Raw genomic sequence first — 13,496 nt, 5'->3', positions numbered from 1 at the left:
TTAAATCTGAGTGCAGGCCTGCATGAGGGCAGAATATAAGGGTGTTATTTCTGGATATGCCACACTACAAACCCAGAGGAGCACTTGTGATAAAACCCAGGCTGTAAGTATCACTGGGCTGCTTTCCAGTTTGTAAAAGAGGACACTTAAAATACAGTCACCTGTCTGACCTGTGCTATATTTAGCTGCAGTATAAGCTGAAGTTCCCACCACATTCTGTGTCTGGAAAGTATTTCCTTGGGGGAAATGGGAAATTATTTTGCCCTATTTATAAATATGAAAGCGTATGTGATGTCAGCACGTGTCCCGGGCCTCATGCGCTATAAATCTGGTGCTAATAGTCTCAATCTTGTGGCTAGTCCGTGACCCACTCAGGCATCTTCTTGAGCTATTTCAGAGGTGCAGTGTTGTGCAAACATGCAGGAGGGCAGATATACGGGTCTGAAAGGGCATTTCCTGTTTAGAAATTAGATGCAGGCAAAAATGGCTCACCTTGGTTTGTGTACTGTAAAAATGACTGTGAGCTGCTGAGTTTTCCCACTACTGTTGTGGGTCTAGCTGGGAATGAGCTACGTGAAATCCAGCATTTACTCAGTGACAAAACAAAGAGCTGGTTATCCGTGTTGAGGCTATGATCCCAAAAACTTCAACTCCTTCAGAGAGGTTGTGCACTGCCTGCTACATCGAGTCACCAAAGAATTATAGCTATGCAAACAGATAAATTCAGCTACCACTTGCTTCCCCTTCAGCTATCTGAACAACCTGAGCTACTAAAGTGGCATGTCCCATATTTACAGTTGCGTTTACATGCACTCATCATGAGTTTGAGCCTTTAATGACTTCTTTGAACTGTTCTTTTTCCAGAGTGGGATGATGCTACAGCATACATCTTTAATCATGTTAAAAACAGGAACTGGGTGCACAACTTTGACTTTCATTGTCAAAAGCATGCATACACCCCACTAATATTTGGTTAAATCCCCCTTAGCAAGTTTCACCTCAACCCCTTTTGGTAGCCATAAAGAAAAGTTGCCATCAAACAACCAAATTCCTTCATCTCAGGGTGACAGTTTGGGTTTTCCTTGGCAAAGTAGTGACGCGTGTGAATGACTCCTGCTTCTTCTTGGAGTCTGCAGTTGTTTAAAAATGACTCAGAGAGACTTTCCCAACTTGTGTCCAATTCTCCTTTTTAGACAGTCACTGGCGAATGCTGTGAAACGAATCCTTATGCTGATAAAGAGAAACCACCAGCTGTATCCAATCATGATCACTAACAAGAATTTAATGGGCTCTGACCTCGTCAGGTTAAAAGCCATTTTTAGAACCTTCAGCTCAACTTATTAAAAGATTTGCATGCATGTATAAAAACAACACTATGCCAGTGGTCATGCGTGATGGTAGCAGCATGCTCTGGGTGCTCCCAGACAGTACAACCTCCAAAGTCTTCAATGTCATCTCAAATCAACTGATTATTGGTTATAGATTATTAAAACTCAAATCAAAACTGATTTTGGAACGGATGATCCAACACAGCTGATTGAAATGGCTAAATGACCTCCTCAACATGTCTTGAAGTTCTCCAGAGGCCTGGTAATGAACTCATGAGTCAGGTGTGTTGACCCAGGGTGAGATCTAAAACCTGCAGGGCACCAGCCCTCGAGGCCTGGAGTTGGCCGCCCCTGCTGTAACGGGCTGGATGATAGTAGAAACGCTTCACATAATGCAATCTGTATAACTGAGAAAATTTGAATTTTAACATTTTTATGAAACTCAAATTAAATAAAAACATAATTAGAAATGTAGAAAAAAAAAAAAAAAAAAAACAGTACAAACTGGGTGCTGAGCAACATCCACCACGACCATAGCTACATCCGTGTTTCCTGTTCACATTTATTTTTAAAAAGCCCCCAAATCCTTATAAATTTACATTATATACTTAATCTCTTCTAAATAAGGCAGTAATCTGTGTCACTGAGCTGCTTCTTTAAACACAGAAAGATTCATTTTCATCCTCCTTACATAATGCTACACAACACATAAGCCTGCTGATTTTAGAACGGCCCAGCACACGGTCATCAGTTTCACACTGCAGGCCTGCTTTAATAGACCCTGGCAGGCTTATTAAGAGCTCAGCGCAGTCACAGCTGTAGGATTTAAGATGAAAGGCAACAAGCAGCATTGATAACATTCAGTATGTGATCCAACACCAACGTCATCTGCAGACATTTTATGTCACGGTGACAGAAACAACAACACGTTTGTTCCCTTCAACAGCAAATAATGCTTTTATTGACAGGTGAATGTGGCTGGCACATAAATGGTCCAATACAAGCTGTTTAATGTAATGGTAACGAGCAGTTCAACAATCACCTTCACAGAAATAACTGAAACATTGATCATCAGAAAAATGATAAAAAGACAACGATAAGTTAACATTCATTCATCCATTTCCAAAAAAAATGAATATTACAAAAAACCTTCATAAAACAAAAAATCACTGGGTCTATTTACAGATTGTGTACAGGTGTGGAGACGAGTCCTCCTGCTGCAAGACACAGAAAAGAAAAAAACCTGTTAAACAAATCTGCATACGCCACACTTAATATTTTCATCAACATTTGTACAGGTTGTATGATGCATCTACTGCTTCAAAATCTGAATGTTCTAGCTGTACAAACAACTGAACTCCATTTGTCTCCTACTGGAGACAAATGTCTAAACTTGTGTACGGTTTATGACATTAGTGACGCACTCCCTCCACCTCCTTACCTATAAACGATTGAGCAGGTTGTTCTGAATGTCTTCATACACCTGGCTGTAGATTTCCTGTTTGGATTTCAAGCCATCGAGGTACACTGCAAAGAAAATGATTTAGTCATACGTTTAATGCTTTTACTCCCAACATACAGGGACAGCAAAGATGTCCTCACATAATCCAGCTGCTACATACCGATATTCAAGCCACTGTCCTCCATCTGTTTCCTGTGTTTCAGGTACATGGGCCACACGTGGCCATCGAACAGGCCGGGAGGGTCAGGGACGGTGTACTGTCTCGTACTGAAAGTGACAAAAATACAGTGAGAACTTCCACTTGAAAAGAGGAAAAACAGTCTGAGTGAAATCTTTCATTGTTCACCTTCTTCTCCTCTTGCACTCCTCGTAGGGTATGGAGATGTAGTAGCACTTGTCGAAGACGTCCAGCAGGGGCCTAGAAGGCAGAAAGAAAAGTGACGCAATGATGTACAACATCTTCAGAGTCAAAGGAGTTCAGTTATGCAACTGTTCAGATGGCGCCTTATCTACACCTCTGACAGTCATCACTAGCGCACTGAACACGCAGCAGCAGCGCACTGAACAGCGTCAGAGTTGCACCTCGACAGCATCTTTCTGCTGAAGGCCTTATCTGTAACTGCAGGACCTGCCTGAGCTGGCGACGTGGGCGTCACTGAACACAACTGAGTGGTAAGCACGCTACACCAACATGTGACACGGCAGAAATCATACCGCCTAATGTGTATTATTCATACATACATATAGCCAGATAAAATCAGTGGTTTGTAGATAATTAACTGACTGACTTCAACCAAATGTGCTCACAGTGCAAACAATACTTCATTTATTAAAAGATATGAAAGTCTGCTTTAGACCTACGGGTAGTTGTAGAGCAGGAAGCCCTCCACAATCAGGATGTGGATCTGCTCGTCAGTGTTGGCCAAATCGGAGGAAGAAGACAAAGGGACACCGTGAGATCTGGCAAACTTCACCGGGTTCTCAATCCAGGCTTTTATCGTGTTGGTCATGGCCTCCATATCCAACGCCGTGATAACTATAAAGAAAGATTGGAGGCAAAAAAAAAAAAAAAAAAATGATGGAAAGAAGAGAAAAAGATTAGAACAAACCCAAGCAAACAATGTAATTTATTGGGTGTGTTTGTTGTTTGCGAGCTACTGAAGGCTACAATAAACTTTTGATGTGCATGATTACGGTTGTGTGCAATTATGGATTGTGGAGGTAAACTATGTTAAAATGGGCAGCTATGTGGATATAAGATTAATGAGTCACTGGCAGTCTTCGGGTGAAGTCTTACCATCCCACTGTTTAAAGCCGTCCTCCCCGACTTCTATCTGATCGGGTTTCTGAAATAACAGTGACCAATAAAACACTGCTGCAACCTCACAGCTCTGAACACTTGCAGATCCCACTCACATGCCAGAGTTATTAGGGCCAAACAAGTGAGTACAGAGGGTACACAGCAAGGGGCATGCACAAAACAAAGCAAGCCGTTCACACAGGTATGCAGCTGTGACTAAACTGGGGGGGGGAGGGGGGAAAGGGAGCAAAACACATCATCTAATGTAGTAGTGCTTATGCGGAGAGAAATAAGAAAAGACTCAATAACAAGAGAAGTTGATGTTAACAGCTATCTTAAGAAAATGTAGATGAGGAGTATAAATGGATAAATTCAAGGATGTGGGGAAGGGAAAACAAGACCGAAGCAGTGAGGTGAGACAACAAGGGAAAGACACAACTGTGGATCTAATCTGGAGAACAAAAAGTGGGGGGATGTGGTGGGGTACCCCTCAGGGAAGCCCTCCTATTTTGTTGAAATGCAAATATCACGCAGTGTCCAAAGAGGAGAAAGCAGCATGGGGAAAAAAAAACAAAACAAGAAAACAAACAAAACAAAAAACCGAAAACAATCCACTAGCTTACACTCACCTTGAAAAAGTCATCCTGATGCACGACACAGCAGTTGGGCAAAGTCTTGATCAAGTTATTTGTCAGAGTGGTTTTACCACCATTAGTCACCCTGTAAACACAAAGGCACAGGGTGATAAAAATGCCCGCTATCACCACAGCAAAATTAATGACCTTCCGTTAGCTTTGTGGCAGCGAGTATTTATGTATTATATTGAGCTTTGTTAATATTCAACATAGTAAATTTGTGTACATTATTAAAAGGAAACAAATGAAAACACAAAAACTCTGGGAGCAAGTTAAGTTTAAATGTGTTACATTTAAATATGTTGCACAAGTATAATAATAATAATAATAATAATAATAATAATAATAATAATAATAATAAGTGTTATGGCAACACTAAACTCAGATCTCCCTCCACTTTTGAGCTGACCTCGCGGTGAATTTTCAAAAGTCCCGCTCGATTTATAACAACAAACCGACCGGACCGGATGTGACTTTGAACAGGTTTGTGGCGGGCAGCTGATAAACACGCGGCCAAAAATGATGACATCTATGAATCTGAGACAAACACTCACCATTACAAAAAAACAAAAACCCTGAAGCACCAGTTTGGCCAAAACAAACCTGCACCAGCAATAACGTGAACTGCACCACACAGTGCAGTCAGAGCATCGCCGCAGCGTGACCCTGCTCCACTGTCACTGTGTTTAGTCGACTTACATCAGCCATTTTTCACGTTAACGGATAAAAGGAAACGTTAAAACCGTTGACTTGGTAGTTAAATAAATGCGATAAGCTAGCCAAACTTACCCGCCAATTCCTATAATGCACTTCATCGTCTCGCTTCTTCCGGACAGGTCTCGTTCAAACAGTCACGAACAACTTTCACCAAGAACGAAAATCCCAACTTTTAAAAATAAGAATTTTAAACGATCCAAAAATACTTCGGGAAACCTTCCGTTTCGCTCTCAGCGTGTTTCTCTGTAGTACTGCGAGCGGGAGGCGCGCTAATTTATATCCAGCCCGAGCTCTACAACGTCACAGCGAACGTGGGCGTGGTGTGTTCTCGTGGTCAGGCGTGCTCGTGCTCTTTTTCCACCTCGTGCTACGTGCCATCAGAGCCGTTCTGTGTGTACCTTTTTAGCAGCCAATCAGCTGCGGGCAGAGCGCCCAAACCCCTCGCCGGCCAATGAGAAGCCGGTAACTTTCACCCATTTCCTTATTGTTTCCTCGCTCACTGATGTCCATATGAGAGCCAGATGGTGAGGCGCTCGTACTATTCCATTCAGCATCTAATCCACCTGCAGAGTCAGCGGCCTGTGGAAAACTACCATTGATGGTGTCAAATGGATGCATAAAAATAACACTAATATTTTACAGTATGGTCATGTGCTCGGGTGAAAGTCAAATTAGGAGGAATAATAATAATTAGAACGTCATTGAACCTAGTTAGGGGTGACAAATTAAAGGAAAAACGTGACACAGTCAGTACAACATATGATTTTCTTTAATTTGATGTTTTGACGATAGTTGTAGAAAGCGGGTACTGTTTCATTTACCTGATTTAAGATAATAAAACCATAATTATATTAATACTAAGCCATGGCAAAATGCCCACCCTCTGAAAACTGGAGTCTGGGGTTCTGCTCCCTATAAGTACTTCAGTTTTTCCTTTATTTTATCATACTTCAGTGAAATTTTAAGAACAAAATGCTGGGACCATAGTTTGTCTGCTACTAATGTTCATTAAATTAAAAGCAGCCACAGTAGATCATCTGACTCTTTGGCATGAGGAGCAATATGCTTCTTGTCTCTGACTAATTTTCAAACTGAGGTTGTTGATAATATATCATCCCAGTGAGCATCCATGTGTGAAGTGTGTCAGATGGTAAAAATGGCATGTATTTGTATAGCGCTTTAGTCAGGAGTGTGAGGGCAGTGTGAGCTCCATTGTGAGCCAGCGAGCAGCACCTACATTAAAAAATACTTAATTAGGACGAAGGAGAAGTCACAGGTTCAGCTGTGAAGTGGAGCATGCCTGATGTTTACTTTCTGCCACAAATGTTCTTGCTAGGTTGTGTCATAAATGAGGTAAGAGACAAATGAGTGAATATTTCGAGAGAACACGTGGAGGTTCTAGTAGATGTGAATTACAGCCTTCATAAAGTGTTGTTTATGGCCTTGATCTGTTTCCCAGTACGTGTGTTTGTGTCCACGTGCACGTTGAGGCTCAACAGTCGACAGTGAACATCATAAAGTTGTGATGGGCGAGTCTTCTAGCTGTGTTGCAATTACAAGTCTTCCTAGATCCAAGAAAACGAGGAAACCTTCACATGAGCGTCGGCAGTCTTCAGCAGCTACAGGCCATCCCTGCAAGTGGGAGGGTCACACTGTAAATCCAGTGTGAGCTGGTTTGTGTAACTTTAAACTAACAATTACAACAAAGGAAACAAAAGCTCACACCAAAGAGCCATCCATGAACATAGTTATGGGACACTGTAGACCCCAGATAGTTAGGACAGTTTGTACTCTTAATATGCTATACTGTGAAACTACTGTTTTATTAGCTCTGAATTTAAGGCCAAATCAATGTATTTTTTCCATATATTTTGACATATAATAGAGAATAAGGGCAGGAGATGAATTAATAACATTGGCAATGGTTTCATTAAAGTCAATATTTCAGTAGATACGAGGTAAGTTGGCTTTTCAGCATATAGCATCTTAAAATAAACATTTTTTTAAATGTCTGTATCACTGCAGAGGCGAGGCCATAGATTAAGATATATTAGTATGGTCTGCTTTGATTCATCATGGCGTTGATTCAACAGGGTGCAGGAAACATTCTTCAGAGAATTGGGTCCATATTTATTGATAGTAGCGCACACATCCCAAATGTGCTCTACTGGACTGAGATGCGGTGACTTTAAAGGCCACATGATCACAGTGAACTCACTGTAATGTTCAAGGAACCAGTTTGAGCTTCGTGACACAGTGTGGTCATACAGGTCTGGACATGGGCAGGAACAACAGACAGGTAAGCTGTTTTATTTAAACACTGCTCAAACTTTTGGCCAAAAGCATGCCAAGAAAACGTACCCCACACCACCAGCATGAATCATTAAAACGAGGCAGCGTGAGAGGAGTAAACAGTAATGGCCTACACCGCCAGCTATCAGCCACCTATAATGACACCTCGGCACATCTGAATAGATGCTATGATTGCAGGGAGGGACAGTGTCTCACAAACTGTTCATACCTTGGCGGTAACGACCGTTAGCTTATTAAATGATTAACAGAGGGTCAAAGCTTCTCAGAAGCACCTCGAAGGGGAGAATCCCACCACGGGTTAAATGATATCTGGAACTAACGTTTAGTTGTTTTGGAACTGAAAAGGTCTCTTAGATAGAGAGAGAGAGACAGAAAAAAGTCCACTTGCTCAAAAATTGACCTGGGTGACTGAGAAACCTACACAAACATCTTCTGTTGTCTAATTTTAGTAAGCCGTGGTGACCGTAACCTCAGTTTCCTGTTCTTTGCTGACAGGACTGGCACACCATGTGCTCTTCTGCTGCTGTAACACATCTGCTTTGCATGTGCACTGAATCGGTGCCACGTACGTCTCAGGGAGCAGGTATACCTAATGATGTGGCCAGTGAGTGTATATTGTACATGTAAACACTTTTCAGAACTGTCGTTGCATCACGTCACACACTACTGTTTTGGTGCTGAGAAAGAGTCGCCCTGTTACACGTTGTTCTGTGAAAAAGCCGCCACACACCCACCTCCATGTGACACCCAGGAAATCAAGCCAATATTTGCAAACAGCTCAGAGAACATACAGTAGTTTAACACGCATGTAACCAATTTAAGCCCAGGCAGTGCTCTAAGCAACAAACAGAGAACATATGATGAGGAACAATTTATTCAGTCATATTTACAGGCAGAAACAATCATGGAAGCTTCAGGAGAGTGAAACAGTTCATATGTGAGCAAACATTTTACAGCAGGTATGGTCGGTTTATGGGTTGAAACATTACAGATTTTGTGCTTTTATAGTCAGAATGAACAGTTTATGCACGAGTGTGACTCAAATAAAAAACATAACCAAAAAGTAAAATGCTACACTGTACATTCCTTCATTTTTCCAGATTTCCCCGAAGCATTTGGTTCGACAATAGGCACTCGGTTCAACCAACAAACGACCAGCGAGAGGCGTCCCCCTCGCAGAATGAAGACGGGACGCCGCCAGGTCGGGTTTGCCAGTGAAAAACACTCTTAAAGGATCACAAAAAGAAAAGTTCAAGCTTTTTGTCCAACTTTGCCACTCTGGAAAGGCAACAGAAGAGGAGTAAAGTAAGTCGGCACTTTATAAACAGACTTTTCATTGGTCAGATTTTCTGTACCAAAAATGCATAAGAATGCCCACAACCTACAAAAACACAAGTCATGCTAACAACAGCTCAAAATGCATAAATCTATCATAGGCTTAAACTACCCAAATTCAATAGTGCAAAACATACGAGCAGTTTACAGACAATCAAGTCATGAAGTCCACACAGAAGTAATCCTATGCTTCAGTCTTCCTGCTACAATAATTTGAAAAAATGGAAGACACAAAGAACCAGAGTTAAACCGTCCAGAGGTGCTGACACTGCTGATCACTGAGGACGTTTCTGAATGACCAAAACATTCACTCATTAATCTGGAATTAAATTCAGACGTATTAATTGCGACCCCCTCCGAGAGAAAGCGTCACTGCTTCATGTGCAGTTTGTCAAACTTTGTCTGCTTTATGTCTTGACTTTCATCACATCTTTACAGAATCTATACAAATTTGTTGTAGATACTTTGCACACGTGTTAGTATTACATTTATGGGAACCTGTAATATGGAGTTTAGCCAAAATATTATCTAAATACAAAGCATTCAGTGTTGTATGAAGGCTGTTTAAGTGACTATGTTACACAAAATAAACAATATATTGCTTGAACTTACCTAAATAATTTTACAATCCACAGGGACTCCTGTAGATTTTCCAGTATGGGTCACAAACTGCAGTAAGCGCTCACGTTCCTGCCTTTTCTTTTAAACACTCAGGATGACTGAGGCACATAATGCCACCGGGTACAGAGCAGGTGGAGGCGATCAAAGGAAACTAAAGGACCCCCGCACCAGCAAACGTTAGCACATGTTGACATGTCAGAACAGCATATGAGAGCGCTTCAAAGGGCCTTATGATGCAGCAGCTATGAGGTAAAAAAATAAAATAAAGCATCTGCTACATTGGAAAAGCCTTGTTATCTACATCTGACGCACACGACATTCACATGAACCGGCACGAATATAAATGTGAGTTTGTTCCAGTGGTCTCGTACTGACCCAGATCTCAGTTAAAGGAGCTTCAAGATTCGCTCGTGTTTTTAAACTGTCACGATTTTCAGGTAATTTTGCCCTCATTAACTTCAAGCCTGTAATCTCTGACTCGAACAACGAGGAACAAGGAGGCTCATTATAATCCAGCACGAGCTCCCTAACAGCAGATTAAAGAATGAACGAATCGAGCAGCGGTTTCAGGTTTTAAATCAAATCTGGTAACAGAGTAGTGACTTCATTTAGTGTGGCCATAAAACCCCTCTGGGATAGAGGAGGGGTGAGTTCCCAGTGGCATTATGGGACGGAGCATTTATTTTGTTTTGATCGGACAACGACGGCACAAATCGTCAGCGGGATGATGACACGAAGCTTGTGTAGACTTGCTGGACGTTCACGCTCCACTTCAGGTGAGCCCTGCACAAACAGAAAAGAGCACAAAGAACTATCATGTCTGCACAATAAAAACATGTAAGTGTTATTTTAGACAGTGCAGCTGTCTATGAGGGACAGAAAAGGCCCACACTGTGTTTGTCTAAGGAGTAAACAGCCAATTATTTTGGAAAGAAGGAAACAAAGACGGGACTTGTGCTTCTAAAATCTTTTACTATCACTCACTTTTTGTAGTTAAACTGACAAGATTATACTTAGTGGTCAGTTCATTAGGTAGAACGAGTTGGATCTGCTTTTTGCTTTCCGAGCAGCCTCGGTTCAAGGTGCTGGAAGCATTTCCTAGAGATGTGGGTCTATACTGACACAATAACATCAGACAGCTGCAGTAGATTTGTTGGTTGAACATCCATGATGTCCATCTCCCGTTCAACCACATCCCAAAGGTGCTTCACTGCACTCGAATGGTCTCCGCAGTCACCAGATCTCAATCCAGTAAACTTGTCATATTCAAGAAACCAGTTCTGAGTTTTGTTGCACGGCACATTATCCTGTTGTAAGCACCCATATGCAGATGGGTCCATTCATGCTGACAGGCCATCCCCCACACCTCCGTCACACCAGTCTGAACCACTAATATGGGGCAGGATGGATCCATGCTCTCGTGATGTTTTTGCCACATTCTGACCCTACCAGCTGAATGTCACTGCAGAAATCAAGACAAAACACTCGCCCAGCTGACAAAACACAAGCACTGCACATTGCACAGCATACACAGTGTAGTCTATGCAGTGAGGAATGCTTGGACCGTTACACAGACCTACTCCACATATGCATAGCACAGCACAGGAGAACCACCTCAGTAGGACGAGATTCAGCTGGATATCTGCACTTGTAAAAGAGGGAGGACATGTTTGGTTATGCTAATGTTCCCATTTTGGAGCAAGAAGACAGAGGAGACGTTTTCATTAAGTATAAATCATTTAACAGAGACGGTGCCTTACAGCATCAGGAATCAGCCACCCACAATGCAGTTTTGGAGTCTCTTTGCAAGCTGATTCAACCCACGCTCACATAATGAAGAGCGCGATGGAGCAAAGTCTCACGAGCAATTAACAACTTGGTGGAAATGACCCTTAACGACTTGCTTCACTAACAGTGGGCCAATAATTCCCAGGATTATGTCCAAAGGGAGAATCCCACTAGAAATTGAATACCAAGGATTTTCCACCAGTTGTTTTTGAACTGAAAAAGGTTCTTGAATACGAGGTCCAGTTTCCTTTTCCTCAAGCGCTAAAAACTGACCCAGATAACAGAGAACGTACACAGACAATCTGCTGTGGTCCTGTTTTGGCGAGCCTGTGAGAACTGTAGCCTCGGTTTCCTGTTCACAGCTCACAGGAGCAGCAGTGTGGTCTTCTGCTGCCGTGTACCACCTGCTTACCTCCAGTGGTTATTTGACTTACTGCTGCCTTCCTATCAGCTCACAGATGTCTGGTCATGACCTTTGACCTCTGGCATCAACAAGGCATTTTACCCACTTGTATGGGTTTAAACTTCAGCAGTTTGACTCGACTACGTCAACATGCCACAGTGTATCGAACTACTGCCACGTGATTGGGTGATTCGAAATTTGCATTAAGGCAGTTGAAGGAGTGTACCTAATGAAGTGGCCTGTATGAGTGTATGATGGGTCAGTCCTAAACTAAAAATGATCTCTTTTCAAGTCGTTTAAAAAATTGACAAGAATCTCGCTTCTGCACCTCAGTGATGTGTAGCATTAGCACACTGTCTCTCTGAGCATATCAGCCGGACAGTCACAGGTCACTACTCTATACAACCTTCAGCCACCTGGTTTCTACCAGCATGTGCTGCCACATTAGCAGCCTGTAAGGATATTATCGATTCAAACAAACAAACAAACAAACTATCCACTGAAATTTTAGCCTGAATCAGGTTCTGTACAGGAGTTATCTACCTCAAGGACTGACAATATGACTTAAAATGAACAGTATTAACCTAACCTCTTCAGTCAGCCATATGTTGATGATAAAAACACCAAAATTGTTTGAAATCCAGAGATACAGCACAAACTGTGTAAGGCTAAAGTTTGGTGAAATATGTAAAATACCCCTAAAATCTAAAAACAAAGCAAAGTTTGTTCCCTCATCACATCACTTAAATGACGTGGAAGATACTGATACGTGACCATCAGCTGGGTTAAGTTAACACAAAATATGAGATTATAAGAATCTCTGAAGTACACGAGAAACTGAGAAATGTTGTTTCACAGCTGTAACTTTAGAAAGCAGAAAAGAAGCTGCACCAGACAGAATCAAGCAAACGTAGAGAAAGAAACACTGAAGGAGAAAAGCTCAGCTAGTGACAGAACCTCAGTATTTAAAGGCAGCGAAGAAGCACACATCACACGAGTACCAACTCACACCGTGCAAACTGTGAAACTGCGTCCTGCTCAGTTCTACTTTTAGCACCAAAGCAATCAGATGAATATTTTTTCAGTTTGTGACCCTGACAATGTGCAACAGACGAACCTGTCCAACCATCATAGAACATTAACCCAAAATTAGGACACATCCTAGACCCAGAGTGATGTACTTCTATAAACATAAACTGGAATCTGTTGTCACGTCTGCAGAGGCTTAATGGGCGATGCGGTAAACTCGTGTGAGAGCAGAGCACCATCTTGTGGCTGAAATAAGAAGTGCAACGTTACCTTCAAATCTCCGTCCGTCTCAGAACCCTTGACCTACAATCATTGATTTTGGCCTGAAAAATAAAAGTAAAGGTAAGAGCTGTGATAACGAACTGAAACCTGATGAGCTTCTGAGTTTGTTGTCACACATTAAAATGTGGTTTAAGAGGACCTCTACCTCTCAGACTTTTTCACGGGCTCCTGTGGGGCCGGATGCTGCTGCTGCTGTCTCTGCTCCTGCTCAATCCTACACACACACACACACACACACACACACACACACACACACACACACACACACACACACACACACACA

At 42.1% G+C, this 13,496-nt stretch overlaps 2 protein-coding genes across 3 annotated transcripts in view; both read right to left on the bottom strand.

The window, feature by feature from the left end:
- Positions 1-2,481: 2,481 nt before the first annotated feature.
- Positions 2,482-5,795, bottom strand: mibp (muscle-specific beta 1 integrin binding protein). Its single transcript, XM_005747559.2, has 8 exons — positions 5,515-5,795; positions 4,720-4,810; positions 4,088-4,136; positions 3,652-3,826; positions 3,137-3,208; positions 2,951-3,057; positions 2,770-2,855; positions 2,482-2,545 (listed from the first exon to the last, which is right to left on the bottom strand). Exons 1-7 carry the CDS (start codon positions 5,538-5,540, stop codon positions 2,770-2,772), a joined length of 606 nt encoding a protein of 201 aa, XP_005747616.1. The 5' UTR covers positions 5,541-5,795; the 3' UTR covers positions 2,482-2,545.
- Positions 5,796-8,613: 2,818 nt separating this feature from the next.
- The window catches only part of atcaya (ATCAY kinesin light chain interacting caytaxin a), an 11,684-nt gene continuing 6,801 nt past the window's right edge, over positions 8,614-13,496 (bottom strand). For both annotated transcript variants that reach the window (XM_005747557.1, XM_005747558.1), the window contains 3 exons: positions 13,359-13,427; positions 13,202-13,254; positions 8,614-10,494 (listed from right to left, as the gene is read on the bottom strand). In XM_005747557.1, coding sequence (XP_005747614.1) covers positions 13,221-13,254; positions 13,359-13,427 — 103 coding nt within the window. In that variant the 3' untranslated portion in view covers positions 8,614-10,494; positions 13,202-13,220. The remainder of the gene's footprint in view (positions 10,495-13,201; positions 13,255-13,358; positions 13,428-13,496) is intronic.

The sequence above is a fragment of the Pundamilia nyererei genome, unplaced genomic scaffold (genome assembly GCF_000239375.1).
Source record: "Pundamilia nyererei isolate P.nyererei 1_Seehausen unplaced genomic scaffold, PunNye1.0 scaffold00199, whole genome shotgun sequence".
NCBI lineage: Eukaryota > Metazoa > Chordata > Actinopteri > Cichliformes > Cichlidae > Pundamilia > Pundamilia nyererei.
Note: the sequence above shows the minus strand (reverse complement) of the source record. Positions and strands in the feature narration are given on the sequence as shown.